The 23,486-nt window shown below is 37.6% G+C and overlaps 3 protein-coding genes across 3 annotated transcripts in view; 2 read left to right on the plus strand and 1 right to left on the minus strand.

The window, feature by feature from the left end:
• The first annotated feature begins 3,533 nt into the window (after positions 1-3,533).
• On the plus strand, positions 3,534-12,688 carry LOC135081969 (inositol oxygenase-like). Its single transcript, XM_063976715.1, has 7 exons — positions 3,534-3,620; positions 4,079-4,256; positions 5,275-5,483; positions 10,553-10,689; positions 11,088-11,222; positions 11,842-11,937; positions 12,229-12,688. Exons 1-7 carry the CDS (start codon positions 3,543-3,545, stop codon positions 12,335-12,337), a joined length of 942 nt encoding a protein of 313 aa, XP_063832785.1. The 5' UTR covers positions 3,534-3,542; the 3' UTR covers positions 12,338-12,688.
• A 710-nt stretch (positions 12,689-13,398) lies between these two features.
• LOC135082135 (inositol oxygenase-like) lies at positions 13,399-19,164 on the plus strand. Its single transcript, XM_063976883.1, has 7 exons — positions 13,399-13,594; positions 15,440-15,614; positions 16,105-16,313; positions 16,810-16,946; positions 17,603-17,737; positions 18,159-18,254; positions 18,620-19,164. The coding sequence occupies exons 1-7, from the start codon at positions 13,577-13,579 to the stop codon at positions 18,726-18,728; spliced, it is 879 nt and encodes a 292-aa protein (XP_063832953.1). The 5' UTR covers positions 13,399-13,576; the 3' UTR covers positions 18,729-19,164.
• Positions 19,151-23,486, minus strand: part of LOC135082438 (uncharacterized) — a 58,488-nt gene continuing 54,152 nt past the window's right edge. The window contains exon 31 of the mRNA XM_063977233.1: positions 19,151-23,378. Within this exon, the coding sequence (XP_063833303.1) occupies positions 23,289-23,378 (90 nt within the window). The 3' untranslated portion in view covers positions 19,151-23,288. The remainder of the gene's footprint in view (positions 23,379-23,486) is intronic.

Consider the following 23,486-nt stretch of genomic DNA (forward strand, 5'->3'; position numbering starts at 1 on the left):
TGTCAAATCGCGATGTCACTCTCACTCATTGATAGATAACAATTAAAACTAATGACGTCACTTATTTTGCTAACCCAAGTTTTTGTTTACTGATTTCATATAGCTATCTAAGTTGGGTTCTAGGGCTAAATTAAGTTTATACAAACTACTAAATTACATACGCCCTGTATAAAGAAGTAAACAGCAAAGCAATTCGACGGTGGCTTAAGGATAAACTTGTCTGCGAACGTCAATAGCAGATAATCATTTTCTAAGCCGCGGTGTTCTGCTTATCTTATCTGATATATTTGTTCTATCCCGCGAAGTCCTGAGATCAACACAACATAGAATAATAATAATCAGCGTGAATAGAGATAAACACAAAGACAGTTTGACGATTTTATTCATACAACTTTATGGAATAAACGATTTCAAAAGCGTGCATCAAAATCGTGCAAATCGAATGAGCCACATACAATATTTTTATACTAGGCACTAGAGCGGTAAATAAATTGTATTGTTCCTATCATAAGAGCAAATGGAACTTTATCATTTCTTGCTGCCTGCACATCAGACTACATTTTTGTTGCAATTGCACCCGTAACAACAAAAACATGTCAACATTCAACAAAATTGCCTGCAAAAAATGTTGAATGTTGAACTGATTTTGTTGATTGTGTAGAGCAAAACGCGCTGGAGACCCAGCATAATTATTACTGTGTAATAGATAAAGCGCCCCTGGTTGTTGCTTGATGTGCTTTCGTCTACTAAGTGGGGACTTTACAGAAAACGGCCGATATCGGCCTGAACAAATAGGATAGATTAGTCAATAAAAACCAACTCAAAATAGAAGGCAACTTTTCAATGTACCTTTATTTATTGACAAACAGACTGCGTAATAATCTTCTATTATTATCAACATCACCCATATCGGTAGTACTCGACGAGTAATCCCTTGTGAGTGGCTAGATCACCTCTCTTGACGTTCCCGGGTTATCTTCCTGGGTCGTGCACCACGCCAATTTTATGGAAAATTTTAAGCAAAACATTTTTTTGTTTTGTCGATATCGTAAGTAACTAAATACTAATCAGATTGAAGTAAATCAAATCAAATCAAATATATTTATTTTGCGAACATGGGTAAACGTAGGTATTACAAGTATTTTAGTATCTCCATCTTCCACCTTTTGGCATGCAAAATTATAAATCAAACTTATCAAATTTCATTTACATAAAAAAGAATTTTCACTTAAATAAATCGGTATCCGCTAGTTTTTGTTAGTACATGGGACAAACTTGACCATAATACATAATATTATACAAATCGTTCGGTCGTTTCAGCCAAATGACGTCTACTGCTGGATAAAGGCGTCCCTCAAGGATTTCTACAACGATCGGTCCTGCGCTGCCCGCAGTACCCGCGTAAATTTCTCTAGTGGCGAACACGGGCTGGAAGACGTAGTGTGGGCAGGCCTCCCACAGGTAGACCGAGGATCTGGTGAAGGTCGCGGAAAGTACCTCGATTATACTTAGATAATTATTTTTAAGCTTCTGCTTCACCCAAAGGTTGACTGGAAGAGAATGTCATATGACATCAAGTTCGCCTTTTGTGCTGTTATAAAGTTTTAAATAAATATGTAGGTACAACAGTGACAGGCCTCCTACTAGGTGGACCGACGATCTGGTAAAGGTCGCGGGAAGAGCCTGGATGCGGGCAGCGCAGGACCGTGCATTGTGGAAAACCTTGGAGGAGGCCTTTGTCCAGCAGTGGACGTCATTTGGCTGAAACGAACGAACGAACAGTGACAACGCATTTAGACCGTGGCAGGAGGCGCGGCCCGCTACCCCGCTGGGGTCAATTTGCGACGTATATTTAGATTGACCTCGCGGTTAGATGACACATAAATATGCATTATGTCCGTCCGACTCACGTGACTGTTACGAACAGTGATCATATAGTTTTGTTTAGGTTTCTCACATTTTTTCAAATTTATTTTCAAGGTGGACACTGCGTAACATCCTACAGCCGTCCCTTACTGAAATATTGGAAAGAATGAACAAAATAAATACAAAAAATTTCTCCTCTGTCGGAATCAGAATCCACGCACAGTTTTCGGATAAAATATTTTGAGCCTGTATGAGATACCCCTATGTGATTAAATTTTTATATGTTGTCTTTTAAATAAACTTTACGTAACTTTCATGTTAAATAAATGTATCTGGAATTTAAAGCCCTCAATTTAAAGAGCCTACCCATTCAAAAAAGTCAATTAAAGAGCAACACTATTCAGATAAATAAGGATGCCAGATTTAGAAATATGATTGGCTAGGTACAATAATCATCACGATTTTAATAAACGCCATGTTATGATTTTTAAAGGGGTTATTTAATAACGTGGCGGAAATAATTGTTATAACATGCATTTAGCACGTATTTTTTGTTAAATTAATGGTTAAAAACTATCGACGCTTAAAAAATTGTCACCAATAATATACATGGTGTTGTGCCACTTGCTGAGTCCCTGATAGCTTACTGAGAACTTTCTGATTGTTTTCTTCTTTCTGAAGAATTTCTTGCATCTTTATTTTTTGGCAGCTTCTAACTCTTATGTTCTTCGAAATCTTCCTATGTTCTTCTGATTAATTTCATTGCGGGTCCAATGACAGTTTAACTTTCCCCCGGGACAAACTTAGCCTTCACTGGTTGGGTTTTATTGGCGGTCAAGATGTAGATCCTGGCTACACAGGAGTTGCAGCGGTGGGAACGAGAGGTAGGAATAGTCCCGTGTCTACTAAGTACACTTTGTGATATAATATGGCCAAAAACTGTTCTATATTTCCAATAAAAGGTAGCCCTGGTCATCTCGGTGCACGAGTACAAATTACGTCGGATTTCCTTCTCAAGTGCAATGTCGTCGCCGCGTATAGGATGGACGCGCGTGTAAATAATCCATCACCATTATAGTAGTAGTAGGTAGTGATGATTATTGTTGGATAAATTTCCCTTCTTTGGATTCGCCTTCCACAATATACTGTAATCAAAACCTACTTTGAAAAAAAAAAAAAACAAGGACATACAAAGTACATTCTCGTGTCATTATGGGAAGGGGGTCTTCCCAGTTCGTACAATCCGAAATAAATGTTTAAGTAAATAGTTTGGGTGTTTTTCGGTGGCGTACAAAGCCTTACACCAGGATTATGACCCCATGGCGGATAGCGTCTCAAAGACTTCGAAGGACACCATCAGGTTTTAGTGAGATGGCCCTGCCCATCTGGCAGGGAGAGCCTCACATAACCCACTGGTCCCCCCAGGTTAGTGTGTATGCAATTTAATGCATTTCCTGGCGAAAAAAAATTATGATCCCTTACATACTTAGGCGAGTACCTACTTTTTTAATATGTTACACAAAAACAAAGAAGAAATAAGTACGTAAGTATGCTCCCCTGATAGCTCACCTAGGACTTAACAGCTAAACTTGAGATCAGATAAAGGATTTAAAACAATATCACCCTGTGTCGTTCGTTATCAGTTATCTCGGTAGGCCCGCGCCCCATATAAGCAGATGACGCTCTCGGCTCGGCTATTGTTCACACTCCTGACTCCACGAGCTGACAGAAGAAAGATGGCAGCCACAGACGTTGTGAGTAAAAGTTTGTGTTTTGGATTTTTAGCGAAAAGATCTATGAATCTTGAGCTTTTTGAAAGGATTAGAGTTGTTTTTTGGTTTATTTTCATTTTATTTAATTGGTCACAGAAAAAGTATCAACAGTAGCTTCAATGAGGAGGTTAAAAATAAGAATGTTTGTATTTCATTTTGGGTCTAAGTCCACATACAAAAGTTTCTTCTTTCTTTCCAAATAATATTAGGTATATTAGAATTATTCTGAAATCTAGTTAGATATTTTTAGTTAATTAGCTCAAACTCTTTTTAATTATCATCCTAATTTACTTAACCCAAATTAGACAGAGCTAATACATTAGATAAATAATATGACGAATTTAAAACATAGTAAACACTCGTGCTCGCTTAATCACGCAAAAATTTACTACAAGTCTCGAACTTGCAACCATCCAAAATCAACTTTATTTTCTCCCCAGAAATCCCCAATATCAATGATCGACCCGTCGCAACTGCTGCGACCCGAACCAACGTTCCACGATAAGCCTCTGGACGCCTTCCGCGACTACTCCGTCGACGACTCCGACCCGATCAAGGAGCGCGTGCGCAGGACTTATTACACCATGCACACTAACGTCACCGTGGACCTTGTCAAACGTGAGTACAGCCCTCTAGCTAGACAAATGAGGTTAGGCCCTTCGCCCACGGCGACTTTTTGTAGCGATGCAGTAGCGATTCTGTCGCACGTTCGCATCGATACAGTCGCAATGCGGTCGCTAGCTGTGTGCCCTCGCCCACATTTTAAACGCGCTTCTGTCGCGATGTAAACGCAGTACTGTCGCGATACAAATCAAGGAGCGCGTGCGGAGGACCTACTACACCATGCACACTAACGTCACCGTGGACCTTGTCAAACGTGAGTACAGCCCTCTCTAGAGAATGTTACTAATTTAGACACTAGTCCTCTATTTATGATTAGTTGGAACCTGCAAATCGTCAAATGCTCTTAAAGAGCCTTTACGTGTCTCATTATTTATTTGAACGACTAGTTAACGTAACTGATAAGGATCCTACGGTAGCAGTGTATGAGAGTTGTTTGATACGACATAACGTCAGGGAGAATTAGATATGCTTCAAACAAGTACATATGCGGTAACAAAAGCCTCCTGTAAGTAGGCCTAAGATGCGCGCCGTGATAACTTTTATCGACGTTAAAATGTATGGGCAAAATCGATAAAATGGCATGATAACCGCTTATCGCGGCGCGCATCTTAGGCCTACTGCACTGCTCCACTGTCGCGAAAAGCAAATCAATTAATTAATGCTATTACAAATCAGGGTGTTACTGTGCGTTTTTACAAGAAAATTGGTAAATTATTTCTTTATTACCCAAAATGATTAACATCTAGCTATGTGGTACTGGTGATTAATGAGATTTTAACTATGACAGTGCTATGATTTTTTTAAGTAGGCAATTTAGTTTACAGCCAATTCAAGCCATAATGTTAGTTAAATTGCTATTAAATTGCTTGGATGAAAAGTTAAAACCAACAACAACAGCATCTACTAATGGAGTGTTACGAGTGCTTCGTCGATTTTGTAAAAGAAAACTGTCACGTTTTTTAACTTTCCTAAGAGGGCATGTAAAACTTCAACCTTCTTTCCTTCTCAACAGAAAAGCGCGAAAAGTGGCTAAAGTTCAACCACTTCAAGGCGACCATCAAGGAGGCGCTGACGAAGCTGAACGAGCTGGTGGACGAGTCGGACCCCGACACCGACCTGCCCAACATCGTTCACGCCTTCCAGACGGCCGAGAGGATCCGGGAGGACCACCCTGATGACGACTGGTTCCATTTGACTGGACTGATCCATGATTTGGGGAAGGTAAGGACAGTAGTGAAGCTTAGATCTTGATAAACAGAGATGAACGACAGGTGCTTGCTTCCAGATGGCGGAGAGGATTCGGGAAGACCACCCTGATGACGACTATTTGCATCTGACCGGGCTCATTCATGATTTGGGGAAGGTAAGGCCATTGTGGCTTTACATCTCTTTTCATTACTCGTAGATGTTGATAAACGGACGAACTACTTCGAGCAGCTTTCCAGACTGCTAAAAAGATCAGAAAAGACCAGCCTGATGATGACTGGTTCCATCTAATTGAGCTGATCCATGATTTGGGGAAGGTAAGAAAGATTAGATCTTGATAAACGGATGCAAAACATTGTACAGCCTGAAGGCTGCAAAGATAAGGTCAAGGAGGCGCTGGCGAAGCTGAATGAGCTGGTCAACGAGTCGGATCCCGACACCGACCTGCCCAACATCGTGCATGCCTTCCAGACGGCCGAGAGGATCCGGGAAGACCACCCAGATGATGACTGGTTCCATCTACTGGATTGATCCATGACTTGGGGAAGGTAAGGAAGGATAATTTATAAAATAATAATAATAATAAAAAGCATTTATTTCTTTCTTTCACAATCCATTATTACAGTGAAACACAAATTGCTATGTACTAATTGAACAGGGTAAGATTGTGAGAGAACTGGAGTCTGAACTAGGCGAGAAGCCTGTACTACAGAGCGCCAGTACTCTCCTCTCTCGATAATGGCCGGAGCACATAGAATTTATTAAAGTTATTTTAAAACTAGACAAAAACTAGACGAGTATTGAAAGAGAGTGTGTAAAAGGTGAAGTGTAAGTGATGTGAGAGTGAGTGTAATGAGAGTGAGAGTGTATGTGAGTGTAGGTGTATGTAAGTGTGAGTGTATGTGAGTGTAGGTGTATGTGAGTGAGTGTGCGTGTGTGTTAGTAATGAACCATCTGCCCGTATTAAAGTTACCTAATTGGTTGAAGCAGGTTTTCCGTTTCAGCATACGTCAAGGATTGCAAGTAATTTGAGACCTTGTACTTACAATGAAATTTTGGCAAGGAGTGGAGATTAGAATTTGACTTTGACCTTTACTCGTATCGTGCAGCCTTCCAGACTGCACCGAGGACCCGGTAATACCACCCTGATTACGACTGTTTCATCGTACTGGTTTGATTCATGACTTGGGGAAGGAAGGTAAGGCAATTGTAACTTCACATCTCTTATCATTACTCGAAGATTTTGATAAACGGACAAAAAACTTTGTACAGCTTTGCAGACTGTTAAGAGGATTAGGAAAGACCACCCTGATGATGACTGGTTCCATCTAATTGAGCAGATCCATGATTTAGAGAAGGTAAGAAAGATAAGATCTTGATAAACAGATGCAAAACATTGTAAAGCCTGAAGGCTGCAAAGAGAAGGTCAAGGAGGCGCTGACGAAGCTGAACGAGCTGGTAGACGAGTCGGATCCCGACACCGACCTGCCCAATATCGTGCATGCCTTCCAGACGGCCGAGAAGATTAGAGAAGACCACCCTGATGATGACTGGTTCCATCTGACTGGGCTCATCCATGATTTGGGGAAGGTAAGGAAGGATAATTTGAATTAAGCCCATTTTCACCATCAATGCCTTATTTATAAGTGACCCCTACGTAAACAAAATTCCTGTTATTTGTTACAATAGGGGTCACTTAAAGATTAGGGATTGATGGTGAAAACAAGCATTAGACCTTTGCTCGTATCGTGCAGTGTTCCAGACTATACAAAGGATCTGAGGATCAAGGAAGACCACCCTGATGACTGGGTCCATTTGACTGGACTCATTCATGATTTGGGGAAGGTAAGGGAATTGTAAAGCTTAGACCTTGATAAACAGTGATGCACAATATAGGGCATACCTTCCAGACCGCCGAGAGGATCCGGGAGGATCACCCTAATGATGACTGGTTCCATTTGACTGGACTGATCCATGACTTGGGGAAGGTAATTATGAAGCAATAATGTTTAAAGTTACCAATAGTGTAGACTCCCAAGTTCATTGAACTCTCAGACCCTGACCAGCTTACCTTGTAAATCCGTCCACGATCCAAGGTCCAAGTATCATGGGAATAAGAACTCCAGGATTTTTGCAGAGCCTTTGGTTACTTAGCTACGCCTCTTGCAATTACTTTAAAACCTATTCTAAGAAAAATATTTCTAGCAGGTAGTTAATAGCTAATGTGATTTTTATGTTTCTATCCTCATTGATCTTTTTCTTAAAGTCGATTACATAATGCACCAAAGAAAAAAAAACATTGAACTGAGTAGGTATCTTGTAATTAAGATAAAAAGCGATACAAACTTAAAAAGTTCAGATAAAAATAAAATAAATGCGTTTTATGATCTCGATCCAAATACAACACAATCATCATGACGTAGGACGTTTCATATTGTAAACTAATAATTAAATTCGCACATGCGTCTCGATAACCCGCAATTAGACGCCGTGAACTTGAGACGTGATCTTGATACTTGATCGTGATGTTGTGACGCGTTATCTCCGGACCTATCCTTGCCTCTAGATGAAATTCCTATTATACTGATTTCAATTTTGTCTCGGTCTTTAAAAGGGTGACCATGTTTTTGTCATTATGCTATTGCAATATCTATGTTACATTCCCTCTAATATGGTCGAGTGAAGCGATGGCTGGTTCACTCGTCATGTCTGTGAACAGGCGCTGCTTTCGGGGACTGGTCAATCCAAGTTATTCAAATTTATGTATGCGAGGCATTTCTACTAGTGTCTTAATATGTAAGTCTAGATATTAGCACGTCACTACCTTGTTTAATATACCACGCAATCTTGTATACCCATTCTTATAAGATACACCATACAAGAATGCATGGTAAATTCAGTGAACTGCTCCTGAATCGAATGTACCTACTACTACTATTTCTATTTATTTATATTAACCGGCAGACAGTGGTGACTGAGTTTGTTGCGGCGCTTCTTCTCAGCACTTGCCAAATGTTGGTCTCGAAGCGCTGGTAGGGTAAAAAGATTATGAGACATGTAGAGGCTCCTTAAGAGCAAAATGACGATTTGTAAGAACTATTTATTAAGGTAAGTGCCCCCTACTTCGGTATATTAAGGCACTTACGACTTTAACATTTTATTTAAAAATAACCAAGCATGATATCATTATGAAAGCTTTTGTATGCTAAACTTTGGTCTTTTGACAGTAACTTAATACATAAATTATAGTTATATAGTTTGAACTTTTTTTAATATTAATTGTTCTGTGGACCTCTTGTTTGGATCCTGTTTCGTGATAAAATTTTGCTCTGATTCTAAGTTCGTGAACTCATGTCCCCTATTTCGGGATAAGGTTTTATGGATCGAGTTAGGATATTTTAATAATGATTAAGGGTTTAATAAATTTAAAAACGAAAATATACATTTAGAATAAATGAATTGTGTGAAATTAACGATATTACTTACCTGAAATATTTATGAGAAATAATGTGAGTCTAGCTAGGTACGTACCTACGTATAAAATTTTGATTTGTTAATTCTAACAATATGTGAAAATATTTATATAGCCATTAGAAATGTGGGGGGGGTGGTGCCCCCCCCCCCCTCGTACCCATGAAATTTTGATTTGTTATTTCTGACGATAAGTATGTGAAAATATTTATACAAGCCATTAGAAATGTGGGGGGGGCGCCCCCCCTTCCCCCTAATCCCATCTCTGGAGCTGCTTCAAGTGAGGGTAGCCCCCCCTGAAAATAACCCCAAATACGCCAATGATTCATAATAAAAAGTAAGTAATTAATAAATTTTTTAGGTAGGTCAGTATTAAAAAAACTAAAAAATATGTCGATTTCTTTGATGGTATCTATCATAAAAGTACCTAACACTATACATTTATATATCACGAACTTGGAAAAAAGTAACATTAATACGGTTTCTTGTTTCGTGATATTGATTATTCAAAATTCCCCAAGTAAAATTCATGGATTTTTGTCAAATTGTGTCAATTAACTATTATCTATCCCATATATTACACAAATAAACAAAAATAAATAAAACAAATCGGATTAAAACCAAAATTGCACTGGTAGTACTTATGCTAATTTATCTTAAAATTGGTCATTTATGTGAACTTTAAACTCGTGTTATATAAATGTGTGAACGAAAAATATACCGAATTTAGGTCATGAGAAACTTAAATAAATGCATTGTTTGTTTCATAACTTACATTTAAATGATCATAAATAATTATTTAAAAACCAAGCATCAAAATGTTATCCATAATATCCTTGATTCGGTAGTGTCACAAAATAGGGGACACCCGAAAAATAATATGTACGCTATTTCGTGAGTCAATTAATCGCAATTTTAAAGGAATTCTACGTTTTCTTATAACTTTTTTCTAAGCCAAATCAATTGTCAAGGAACACATGAAACCACTATTACAAGTTTTATTCAAATGGGCGTTCCTTTGCCTTTCTATAAGCTTAAGAAGTTGGAGCGCTAACCTTAGGGTGAGAGCAACCTTTGCACGCTGCACGGCTGTTTTTGGCTCTCTGAGAGTTTGAAGCTTCGTATTGCTCTCATTTTTGGCGCCACAATGTTGGTACTTGGTTTTTTAGATAGCTTAAATAATAGAGTTTTTGTAGTAATGAAGAAGTTTTATAAATAATATTCCATTTGCTTATTATTTGAGCTAGAAAAAAAGCTTACGAACTTATGTACTATCACGAACTAGTAGCCGTTTACCTTAGTCTAAACAAACAAAGAAATTTTGACTTTTGACTTTTTATGACTTGTATAATTTCATCAAAATCCGTCCACTCGTTTTTGTGTTTCTACCAGGCAGAACCTGGCCCACGCAGTGCATTTTGCAAAATTGAAGTATAGTTGGTAAAATTTCATGTTATTTATTTAACTCTTAACGTTTCGAGCACAGACAGCTCTATTTAATTTTAAGGGCTTTATTTAACCCTTAAACAGGCCAAGCAACCTTCTTACCACAAGACAATAAAGTGGTAACTATATTCCCATTCGTTAAATGATATTCCCATTGTCTGTTATAGGTGATGGCGTTCTACGACGAGCCGCAGTGGTGCGTGGTGGGCGATACGTTCCCCGTGGGCTGCCGATGGGCGAAATCCATCGTGTACGGGCCTGAGAGCTTCAAGGACAACCCCGACACATACAACCCTAAATACAAGTTAGTATCTATTCTGTGATATTCATTAATAAGAACATTTTGTAAATCTCAATTTAAAAAATGCTTACATCTAGGCCTCTCTTATTTTACTGTTATTCATGGAAGTGATTGGTTACATATAATTATTACTAACTACAGGTACAGACAAACTAACATATACATGAGCAGGATCAAGCTTAAATAGAACATCATTTTAAAATACCTACATCATTCGTAATTGAAAGTTAGTAATTTTATAAATTCAGAAGATTCTTTCTGTTGTGGGAATATAAACACTAACTTAAAGCTTACTCTTCATCAAATGTAAATAACATACCTTGGTTTAAACTTACACTAACACTACACTAGTTGAATAGTAGTTCAAAATGCAGTTTAGTATCCTACATATTCTCCCCCAGCACAGAGAACGGCATGTACCAGGCGCGCTGCGGGCTGGACGCGCTGCTGATGTCGTGGAGCCACGACGAGTACCTCTACCAGTTCCTGCTGCACAACAAGGCTAAACTGCCCGAGAAGGCGCTTTACATGATCAGGTAAATCATGAGCTTAGAGCCTTAGGATATATTTTTTAGAAATTTATAGATCGTGTCATCCAGGAAGACGCGCCCCACCAATTTCTGGTCGAGGGAAGCGCGAGGTGCGGCGAGTTTGATCCGAGCAATCCGAGCGTCATTATTGTAGTGTGCGTGTGCACTTATGGATAATTTAGCATGTACCGATAACACTCAAACATTGGTGGAAGAATGGTAGGGCGCATCTTCGTGGATGACACGCACACGATCTATACTTACTTTATAGCACACCGCAGTTCGAACACGCGTTCCTCGTATATCGAGTAGGCAGTTCGATCCCTTCACTATTTGGCTATTGTGGCTCCAGAATAAATGCTCAATTATTATTATTAGTTTTTGCAACCAATGAACAACTAACTTTCAGTTAAAAAACATATAATTTCTTACCTCCATGACCGTTTATTCCGGGACTTCTGGCGCATAAATGAGAAAGATCACAGAAATTAAATCATTTTTGTGTAAGCAGCTATCGTGTTGTTTAAATCGTCGTAGATGTGCGACGTAGTTTATAGTGAATTTATTAAGTTAGAAAAATAGTGCTTGTGTAAAACTTATTAAAATGTATTCCATTATTTGTCAGGTACCACTCGTTCTACCCGTGGCACGCAGGCGGCGACTACCGCCACCTCACCAACGAGAAAGATGAGCAAATCCTTCAATGGGTGCTAGAGTTCAAGTGAGTTATTCATATCGTTATTATGATTGTGCAGTTATTATTATTGCAGGAAAAATATTGTAAATGTAATAAAATTACAAGAAAGAAGATTCTTAAAAAAAATCGTAAAAAATACATTACAACATTTTTCTTTGTACTATCGGCAACAGTGTTAACTGCCCATTGCCAGTCATGTCATCTCGTTCTATCGCAAAGAATCACCTTTTGATTAGAGCGAGAGCAAAAACGGAAATGGATAGCAGTGTAGCCGTGTGTACCTACGTTAAATTTACAATAACTTATTTTTTTTAGCAAATACGACCTGTACACGAAGAGCGAAAAGGTCCCCGACATCGACGCCCTCTGGCCGTACTACGAGGGACTAATCGACAAGTACATTCCCGGGGTACTGGAATGGTGATTATGTTTCTTTATGTACACTACAGCTAGTTAAGAGTATCACCCCGTATTTATTCGTACATAAGGCTTACTGTCCTACCAGTAAATTTTTAGATAGTAACTCTAAGTACATACAGTGCGTAAGTTTTGATTCGACTTTAATAACCTAACTCACAATATCCAGTTTTTTTTTTTTCTTGTCTGTCTATGCTCAGAAAGTCTAGCAAGATAAATATTTTTTTTATTATTGTTTTTAAGAAATAAATTGTCATCACTTGTTTAAGGGTTAAGAACACTAAAGTATATTTGATAAATTGTAAAATTATGACATTACTACATTGTTATTTAAGAGATATTTAGTGCTATGAAAATTACGTATTATTATGTATTATTCCAGTGATTTTATCATTATGTTTTAAAACATATTTTTATTGTTACAAAACCTTATTGACTGAAAATGTAAATATTTTGAATATTGATATTTTTATTGAAATGTAAATTATTTGTAAATACTATTATTATTATTGTGTTTTATTATCTCAAACTTAGTTACTCCTCCTTTTGAACATTTTTGTCCTGGCAAATGCCGAACTGATTATGATGTGATTATGTGTAAGAAGTAGAAATAATTAGTAGATAATATTACAGTAAACTGAATGCTACATACCTACCCCGTGAATCAACGATTTTTACCTGACTGCGCGAAAAGGACTAACATCACCAACAAAAAAACTAGTCATTGATGCATCCGACTGCATTTGTGAATACTATGTTGTCTTGTTTCTATATTTTCAGTTCATTTTTACGCAGTTGGGTTTTTTTTAAAGATGCATGTAGCGTATGTATATTATGCAAGACCTAGATACTCTGGCAAATGGTGTTTCATAATACGAGTAAATCAGTAGTTTATCAAGTTACCTACCTAAATTACCACTGGCTATTGTCTTGCTCGTGTTAATTTTAACTAAATTAATTTATGCAGTCTTATTAATTCTGAAGGTAATAATTTCATTAATGGGTTTATCTTAATTATCTTCCTAATCTATTTTTGGTATTTAATTGAATAGTTCCTAATAGCAAAACTACAAAGAGTTTCTTGTATTTTTGCCACACTAATCTTTATTGTGTGCTTAACTGGCGATAACCCAAGTTCCAGCATGTTTGACCCCATTATCTGAGCAATTAGCAGTTATTTAACTGGGGCCACGCTGGACCAGTAGTTATTGTGCTTCGGACAGGACTCGAACTCGCTACCGCCGAAATGAAGATTAAAATTACTGTAAGTGACAGATTTTTTTAGCACAATATTTTTAGTCAAATTAAAGTTTAAATAAGGGCAATTTTTTCTATTTTCTGTCTGTCCTTAGTGAGATTGAAATAATTAAATTACTTTTAAAATAGAGGTAATGACAGTACTGCGTCTTTCCGTTCTATACATGGCCAGAACGCACCCATAGGAAACTGCTCGTGTATATTTTGGAGTGTCTCTTTGTAAGTCGGTCACTACAAACTATACACGAATTTTGCGTACTGATCGTGTATAGTTTGTGTCGTGGATGGATTCCGTCTTCGCTCCAAACTATACTACACCACTTACAGTTGACTAGAGTGTGTTTAGTTTATTTGATTTAATAAAATATGGAATTATATTTAAAATTATTACATTTATTAGATATTATGCTCGTGCTTTGTCCTCGAGATTAGAAATAAGAACTACCTATGTAGATCACGTACGGTGATGCCATTTTTAAATTCATTAATTTTTACATAAAATATTATTATTTTACTGAATCTACATATTATTATAATAAATCTAGATTTATAACACTAATGTAAGTGGTTTCTGAAATTAAATTGATTAGGTAGATTTCAAATTAAATAACAATTATTTATTAGTGAGAGTGAATGAAGAAAGTTAAACGTGCATTATTAACTAAAATTGTCGACCGTTCGGTGTAGTGGTTCGAAACGGATAACTGTTCCGGAGGTAGCGGGTTCGATTCCCGCACAGTACAAACATTAATTTGTGTGCATGAACATATTTTGATATTTGTTTGTATTATACTGGGTGTCTTCTATGTATAATAAGTATGTATTTACAAAAAAAGTATTTAAGTATGTTTATATCCGTTATCTAGTACCCATAGTACAAGCTTTGCTTAGTTTGGGACTAGAAGCGCAGTGTAAAATGTCCAGGGATATTCATTTTTATTTATAAGCTTTTATCTCAAGAACAAAAATCATTTTCACATACATAATTCTTAATTTCAGAGTTCTTAATTCAGCCCCAAAACAAATATCTTTTCTATGGCAGAATATGAAACACCAAAAAGCTCTTTATCAAAACAATGGCACGTGTCGAAATTGATTCAATGTTTAAAGTAGACACGCAGTTATGAATTAATATGCAATAGAAAGAGAGGTAAATAAGTCAAAATGACGAGCATGCAACTAAGTACTCGCGTATACATTGTAATCGCGAACTTATTACAATACATACATGATTAGTCCGTATGCGTACTGACGATGTATATTTTGGAGTAAGATAATTGACCTAAGTCACTACAAAGTATACGCGAGCAGTACGCAGCGTATGCGTACTGGTCGTGTATAGTTTGGAGGAGCTTAGTAAAAAAAGTCACATCCAAACTATACTCGATTAGTTTCACACCCTTGCGTTCTGGCTATGTATAGAATGGAAAGACACGACAGTACTAGCTTTTGTGTCTTATAACATGTGAAGTCCATAATTTAAACACATAAAATCAAAAATTAAATGGTTGAACTTATACTTGGTTTATTTTTATATTTTATTTTATGTAAAGTATTGCGTATGCCACTGGTAGCCTAATTTTTGATTAAACGCTGTTGAGACACAACTGTGGGTTAAGTTACTGCAGTGGAGACTAAATAAATGGCCTGATGATAAACTTACTAAAATACCAGTCTCTTTAACTTCAAACTTAGCATTGGCATCTTTAGCATTTTCGTTGAGGTATTCCTCGAAGCGCACCAAACTATATAACGGAATAGTTTAGGTGCGCTTCATTAGTTCCGCCTCAAAATGTGTGCGCTTCGAGGAATACCTCTTTATGTTAATTTAAAGAACTAACTTTCTTCCCAGGACCCCATCTTCCTTGAAGACCCCTCTCTGCTACTACGTCCAGAGGCAATATACGACGGCAAACCCGTGAACGCATTCCGAAACTACGACGAAGATGAGAATGACCCCATCAAGATGCGCGTACGCAGAACCTACTACGAGATGCACTCTAATATGACAGTCGACTTCGTTAGAGGTAAGTATGTACTAAAGTGCACGTGACGGACAAAATAGCAGGTGAACATTCACATGCCACAGTTTTGCATGGTTAATAGGTGACCCAAATATTATTGCCAATAGTAAAACTCGATAACAGTTATTTCAAGGTAGGGGCGCGAACTAGGAGGGCGAGAAACTATTCATAGCTTCATGCAATTTTTGTTTCGATTGAATTTTTTAATAAACCAACCCCTGGATGCAGGCGGCGAGGTCGTAGTGGAAATCCTTGGGGGATGCCTTGGTCCAGCAGTGGACGTCATTTGGCTGAAACGAACGAACATCCCTACGCGACGCCTCTTTAGAACTGAAAACTGTTTAGATCTAAATTCTGCCAAATAACGTTTTATTCTTCAAAAAGAAATTGAGACCAAAATTATACAGATATCTTGGCTGGCCAACGCCACGGACTATTAACACTTAAGTACACGTATTAATTCGTAGATATTCATAATTAAATTCGTTTACAGAAAAAATGCACAAATGGCTGCAGTTCAGCCATTTCAAAGCCACAGTCAAGGACGCTTTAATCAAGCTTAATGACCTGGTCGACGAGTCCGACCCCGACATCGACCTGCCCAACATCATCCATGCCTTCCAGACCGCCGAGAGGATCCGCGAGGACCACCCTGATGAGGATTGGTTCCAGCTTATTGGATTAATACACGACTTGGGCAAGGTATGTAGGATAACAAGATTTGCCGGTTTTGTCCATATTCTGTTGTGTCAATGCTCCTAATTGTAGAGTTGACATTTTGCAGTACCTAGGTAGGTAATCACCTATGACTTTGCTCGTTGCTCTATAAAAACTTCAATGGGGTACCTAATACGCCTAATTTATAAATAACCCACGATTTAGCCCGCTTTTCTCTTCTTTCTTGCGGTCAATGCTCCTGAGCTCGACATTTTTCAACTCGCATAATTCCCATTGCCCTGTAAGAGCCACTTCACAAGTTCACACTAAGTGGGTTGGTCCTACGAAATGATAAATGTGTCGGATGCATAGTGATAGATAGGTATAATAATAATGAGTAATTTCAGTACCCTTTGAGCGTAGTTGCGTGATGCTGAGGTATTCTAAAAGCATTTAATTATTTTGTCTCTCCCAGCGCTTTATGTCACAGTGCGGTCAAAATAATGTGGTGGTAAACTATAATCCTCATGGCCTTTTAAAGGTGATGGCGTTCTACGGCGAGCCGCAGTGGTGCGTGGTGGGTGACACCTTCGCGCTGGGCTGCCGCTGGGGCCGCAGCATCGTCTACGGAGACGACAGCTTCAAGGCCAACCCCGACACATACAACCCCAAATACAAGTAAGTCAGATATTCTTATGCCAGTTTTCACCATCAATCCCTAATTTTTAAGAGACCCCTATGTAAACAAAATTCCTGTTACGTAGTGTGCGTTAGAATGGATGGTCACTACCCATATTTTACATCGAAACAAATATTGAAAGTTGCTACCCAGTTGCTACTAATCGTTAGATAATTGCTACCCTCGATTTAAAGAAAATAATCTACTTTCTTAGGTGACGCGCCATCCTAGCATCAAAATGGCTGGTCACCCATTCCCACCGCGGTACAACTCCTCTGTAGCCAGGATCTACAGCTTGACCGCCATAAAAACCCAACCAGTAAAGGTCAAGTATGTCCCGGGGGAAAGTTAAACTGTCATTGGACCTGCAACGAAATTAATCAGAAGAACATAGGAGTTCGAAGTTATTTGCACCTACCATAGACACAATTTTATTTAAAGCTGGAGAGTGTTGGCCAAGTCCTCCTTTTGCTTCTAGTAAATTGGAATCCTCCCTTCAGTGGACCTGTAGGCCTAGCATGCGCGCCGCGATAAGCGGTTATCACGCTGTTTTATCGATTTTGCTCATACATTTTGACGTCGATAAGAGTATATCACGGCGCGCAACCTAGCCCGGCTGATGATGTTGATGATTATTATTGTTATTTGATTGCAGCACAAAATACGGCATGTACGAGCCCAACTGTGGGCTTGAGAACCTGCTGATGTCGTGGGGGCACGACGAGTACTTGTACCGGGTACTGGTGCACAACAAAGCGAAGTTCCCCAAGAAAGGACTGTTTATGATCCGGTGGGTATCCTTTACAAATTGTTATAATACTTGTAGCATGCAATAATATCCCAAATGAAATGGTAGATTTTTTCTTCAATATTAATGTGATAGCGTCATTTTCCCTGTAAAAATATCCTCCGCACACCATCGACTTTTAGTCGGCCGATAGTTGGGGCCCGATCCTAATTTTTATAAAGAATCGGCCGATATCAAATCGCTGTAATGAGCGCACTTCATACATCTCCCTACTGATCAACAGGCCGACCCAACTATCGGCCAACTAAAAGTCGGTGGTCTGCGCCTAGGCTAAGAGGTTTAAATGGTCCAAATGTTTATTTATAACGATTCGAATACAGTTAAAAACCTCCTCCTTTTTTTGAAGTCGGTTAAAAATGTGTCGTTCATAAAAAAAATATTATGTAATTCCTATCTATTACAGATACCACTCGTTCTACCCGTGGCACGCGGGCGGAGACTACAAACACTTGCTGAAAGATGGCGACCAGGAGATATTGGATGCCGTACTCGAATTCAAGTAAGCATCTAATCTACCTATAATTTAATATTTAAAAAAAAATCTATAACAGACAGTGACAGTTCCCGCATTTATTTGTTATCTTGTTGCATTTTTACTTGTCCGGTTAAGGGTTAAAAACATACAAACACTTCAGACCCACGATACCACTGATGCTGTTCTAAAAAACTGTACTGGTGAAAAGACTAAATCCAAAATATACTGGTCATCACAATCATTGATTGTGATGACCAGTGTATTTTAGACGCGGGAAAAGTACCTACCTAGCATTAGCTAGGAGAATTTTTATAAAGCGAGGATCAATAGAAAGTTTATTTTATCAATGTTTATGTAATTATATTCTCACAAACTTTTTCTCTTTTTAGCAAATACGACCTCTACACGAAGAGCGCTGCCATCCCGGGCGTGAAAGCTCTGTGGCCGTACTACGAGTCGCTCATCGATAAGTACATCCCTGGAGAGCTAGAATTTTGAAATGACCACCTCCCAAAACCTTTGTCTACTGACTATTTCGCGTTTTAAAAACTATTTACGATTAGGTATTTGCGGCTGGGACGCGTTTTTATGTCGCATTTTTATATGCAGCTATTTATTAACCCTTGTGACCACCATATTTCTTTTGGATAAAATAAGTTTCGAAACAAAATAAATAAAATAATAATTTTTCTATGCTGGTCAAAGGGTTAAACTATACGACTAAATTGTTACCTACTGCTGGCGGAAAACATTAATTATAAGGACTAAATAAGTACAAAATACTCTTACTTGTAATTACATTTAAGTTAATATAAATAAATTATTATATTTAATTAAAAATTTAAGTATCACCCAATAAGTTTATTTTATTTAAGTCAATCATCAATTAGGTTAATGGTTTAAAGTAAATAAATACAACATTTATTATAATAAATCAGGAACTTTATTTAAGCTATATTTACAAAAATACAAATCTCTCAAAATAGACAATAATTAACTAATTAATAATATAGCTTCAACAACCAAAGTCGGCACAACACAATCATCGTAAGCTGTTACAAAATCACAAATACTCAGCTCAAGTATTAGCTATAAACTGTACAGTCAACAGCGTATCAACCAGAGACTGTAGTACTTTCCTCAATTGAATTTAAACCTTATATTTACAACCATAAAGATTAAAACTTCATGAAAAGAAATATTGGTGTAGGTAGATTGCACTGCTGACCGTACTCACATAATTTAAACTCTGCTTTTACTTCTACAAAATCCTTTCTTTACGTTGATTTGCAAAACATCATGAATTTTTTATCATTTAGGCTAATTTTGGAAATGAGTTTACATTACAATATTATCATATTCATAATTTAAAACTGCGTACAAGCGCACGCAACCGAAACATAACATTTGCGATAGTAATTTGTATTTACTGACCTTACTTGGTTTCGCCAGATACTGTGTTATCAAGTTCACCAATATCTTTGGCGGTTTACGATTTTGACTCCAATTGGCCCGAATATTGGACGAATAAACAAAAATTCCCGTTTCACAAACACAACAGGTGCTAATCAAATAATGAGTATAGTAACTCATTTGATAACAAACATTTGGTCAAATATTTGTTTTTATTTAACAGGATTTCTTATCACATCTGTTATATTTATGAAAGAGAGAGGAGTCTGGGATTCATCGAAAATCATAATATTCACTCGATTTAGTTGATAAGTCTTCTGAAATAGTGCGTCATTGGAGGATCTTATCGATTGTTTGCATTAGTTTATCGATTCCAATGTGACGTACTTACTATTATTTTACGAGATTATTTCAATGCCAATAACATCTTCACAAACGTAATTCGATGAAAACAACGTAAAAAACAGTACAGTCAGCTTCAAATATTTCGTGTCACCCAAAGTTGGTTTTGTCAACCTTATTCCAATCGTAACAAAGACGTGTTGCGAACTTTTTGGCTACTTTGGGTGCCACGAACTATTTGATGCTGACTGTACCTATTTCAGCAATATTTTAGTTAATTATAAGTACTTTGTCATTTTCTACTGAGTTTTGAAAAGGCTACCATGCAAGCTGCGTTTGTAATTTCAAATTGTTTTTTGAGCAAAAAAGGAAACGTGTTAGGCACACGACAGCACACCAAGCTAAACACTCTTATGTAGTCGTAATAAGGTCGAGATTTCGCAATAAAATGTTTACTTTTCTGTGCTGTCGATTAAACCAAGGGAAGCTATTGGGTATTTGTTATAATATATCTCAAATACACGTAGTGCTATTTAATACCTAATTACGTCAAATATTAATGTCACATAAATATGTACTTATGTAAGTAAATGCTTATTGTTAAATATTCGGTCTCAATTCCATGAATACAGTCACACTCTCACAGACAATTTGGACTTTATATCTCACACGTTAAGGTAGATTTTAAATAGACATACAAACGTTAAATATTGATTATACGTACATAATAATAAGACACTACCAGTAACACGCTACAAGGCCCGTATTTTCCTTCTAAGGCAAATCCTTCACTATCTTTACGTCTTAAGAAATAACCTCTATCGAAAAACAATTTACAGACAAACAACACTTTATAGGTCTGGCGTTTAACTCAGAGCCTGAGGTATGGCAGCGGCGCGGGAGGGTGTTTTTGAGGCGACAAACGTCAGCAAGATTTCAGATCTGTATGCTCTATCACGTCATAATAATGGACAATTTGACACCATTCTCCAATATATTTTTTTTTATGTGACAGGAGGCAAACGAGCAGACGGATCACCTGATGGTAAGTGATTACCGTCGCCCATAGACACCCGCAGACCCAGGGGCGTTACAGGTGCGTTGCCAGCCTTTAAGGTAAAGATACGCTCTCCTCTTGAAAGCTTGCAGGTCGTATCCGTCCGGAAACACCGCAGACGACAGTGCATTCCACAGTTTGGTTGTACGGGGCAGGAAGTTTCTAGAGAAACGTAATAATTCGAAACCACAACTTTTCTAAAAAGACACTTCATTCTGGTCTTAAAAACTTAATTTATTTTAAATTACCTGGAAATTACGATTTTGTGGTCGCATTGTAATTGAAAAAAGTAGTTTATTTGAGTTGACAAAATACCTAGTGACGTCACTTACTTGTATAGTTCCAAAATACTGAACTGTCCTATCCATGACATAGACAGCGGGGCGCCACCGTCAATACCGGATCGCTGGTTCCGATTTTTGCCATGTTGGAAACCATATAGTTGAGCGATGGTAGCGCCCCCCTGTCATTGAGTTTGGTGGGACAGTTCAGCGTGGGTCATCTATAGTGCCATACAAAATCTATGGGAGTTTCGTTTTGACAGTTTTAAAAAGTGCGTCAATTTAATGGTGGTGTCAACATGTCTATTATGTCAATGTCACCCCTTCCAGTCCGCTCCCATAGCTCAGGAGTTAGCGCTGGACCGATAACTTATAATAACGTATCACACAATGCATAAACACGACCATTTATCAAGAGTAGACAAACAGATATTTATCATTAGTGAATTAGTTTATTAATAAGTTAATCTGCAAATTGCTCGTAGACGAAGAATCCCTATTAAAGTTGTTCCTATCTTATCAGTCTTTTGTATAGAAAGACATTTTTACATCGGCGATATACATGCCCAATTAAAAGTAGTTTTTCGTATAATTTGCGTCAGAGAATCGTTATCACTATATTTTCATTCAGATCAAAGTAAACAACTTATAACAATGTTTTAGTACGCAAAAACGGACATACCATATCTCCAGTCAGTATTTTAAATATTTTTACATTATGGAAAAAACTACCCCAATGTAATACAATTCTCTGTAAATAATGTTTTAAGTCGCATACTTACATCTAAACTGGATATACTAAGTTTGAAAGAGTTTATTCAACATTGAGCTATGTATACCGCCAAAATGTAAACGTTTCGACCACAAACCTTCATGTAGAAGGCCTTACACAATTCCACATACAATCGCAAAAGCGGATCTACGTCCAAAAATATCACTAGCGAATAGGCTACCGTCTTAGGAATGTCCTTTACAACCTTTAATGCAATCTTGTATAGCTTTGCTCGTTAAAATAGTCATTAAGGCTGGGTTGCACCATCTTCCTTTAACTTTGACAAACATCTAAAATCTGTCAACTCCATACAAAAAACACCGGTTATCGTCAAAGTTACGGTCAAAGTTAGGTGGTGCATCTCAGCCTTAGAGTTAACATAGACACGCTTTGAAGCTAAATGTAATGCTTACGAGAAGTTTCAAATAGAAAATTAGTTCTATTTTCGTCCACTAGATGGCGTTGTAGCAGAATATTATATCTTTGCAAAATTTTATTTCTTTTAATATTAACGTGCTAATACAATTTCATGAATATTATCAAAAATACTTTTACTAAACAGTAATTGGAATGACCTAATTTAGTTTCGTAATAGGTATAGTCACGAGCAAAAAATTTATTGTATTACGCTGTAATAAAGTTCATATTCCAATAAAAAAGTAGTTATTATTTACTCGTGACTTTAAGTATATACCTATTACGGTAATAGATAGTGAAACTAGAAGAAAATATTTTTACTGGCGTTAGATATTGAGATCACGCGAAAGTTGCTACAGCGAATTCTTTCAAGTTTACTTATTGAATCCAGGATTAGTTTTGAAAAATTTGAAAATTCTATCACCCGTATTCACAAACGATGCTTGCTTAAGTGACGCAGCAAATCCAACGCACAGCGTTGAATAGAGCTCTGTGATTGCTTCGTGTGTGACCCTGTGCGTCCACGCGCACTGTGAGACAGTAATGTTTGTGAATACGGGCGTGGGTCCATAAAGCCTAAGTAAAGGGCCATTTTGAGATTAGGCTTACATAATCAAACGGTTTTTAATACATAGGTCAAGATGACCTGAATCCTTCTTCCATTCCAAATCTACCGTATTGCGTACATTCCTTAGTTCCTTCCTTTATGTACTTTTCAAGTAATCCATGGTGGTTTATGTCGTATATTCCTTAGTTACTAGTCCATCCATGGTGCTTTATGTCTCGAAGTGTTTGTAAATGCTGGTCACGTATCCCATAACCTGCTGCCAGTCGGGACGCTCCTGCTGGATCATGTCTTGGATGTTCTGGAATTAAAAAAATAATAAATTATAATTCTCACATCATTTACCTAGTTCGACCTAAGCAGAGCTTGTACTATTCTGGAGTCTCATGAGAGCTCATTAAACGTCCCA

This window comes from Ostrinia nubilalis, chromosome 21 (assembly GCF_963855985.1).
Source record: "Ostrinia nubilalis chromosome 21, ilOstNubi1.1, whole genome shotgun sequence".
In the NCBI taxonomy this organism is placed as follows: domain Eukaryota; kingdom Metazoa; phylum Arthropoda; class Insecta; order Lepidoptera; family Crambidae; genus Ostrinia; species Ostrinia nubilalis.

What these genes read in the sequence shown, in the direction of transcription:
- LOC135082135 (XM_063976883.1), top strand. An exon ending in TAATACACGACTTGGGCAAG is followed by an intron (nt 16,314 to 16,809) that starts GTATGTAGGATA and finishes GGCCTTTTAAAG; the next exon opens with GTGATGGCGTTCTACGGCGA. An exon ending in ACATACAACCCCAAATACAA is followed by an intron (nt 16,947 to 17,602) that starts GTAAGTCAGATA and finishes ATTTGATTGCAG; the next exon opens with CACAAAATACGGCATGTACG.
- LOC135081969 (XM_063976715.1), top strand. Translation starts at nt 3,543, where the DNA reads ATGACGCTCTCGGCTCGGCTATTGTTCACACTCCTGACTCCACGAGCT. An exon ending in ACATACAACCCTAAATACAA is followed by an intron (nt 10,690 to 11,087) that starts GTTAGTATCTAT and finishes ATTCTCCCCCAG; the next exon opens with CACAGAGAACGGCATGTACC. An exon ending in AAGGCGCTTTACATGATCAG is followed by an intron (nt 11,223 to 11,841) that starts GTAAATCATGAG and finishes ATTATTTGTCAG; the next exon opens with GTACCACTCGTTCTACCCGT.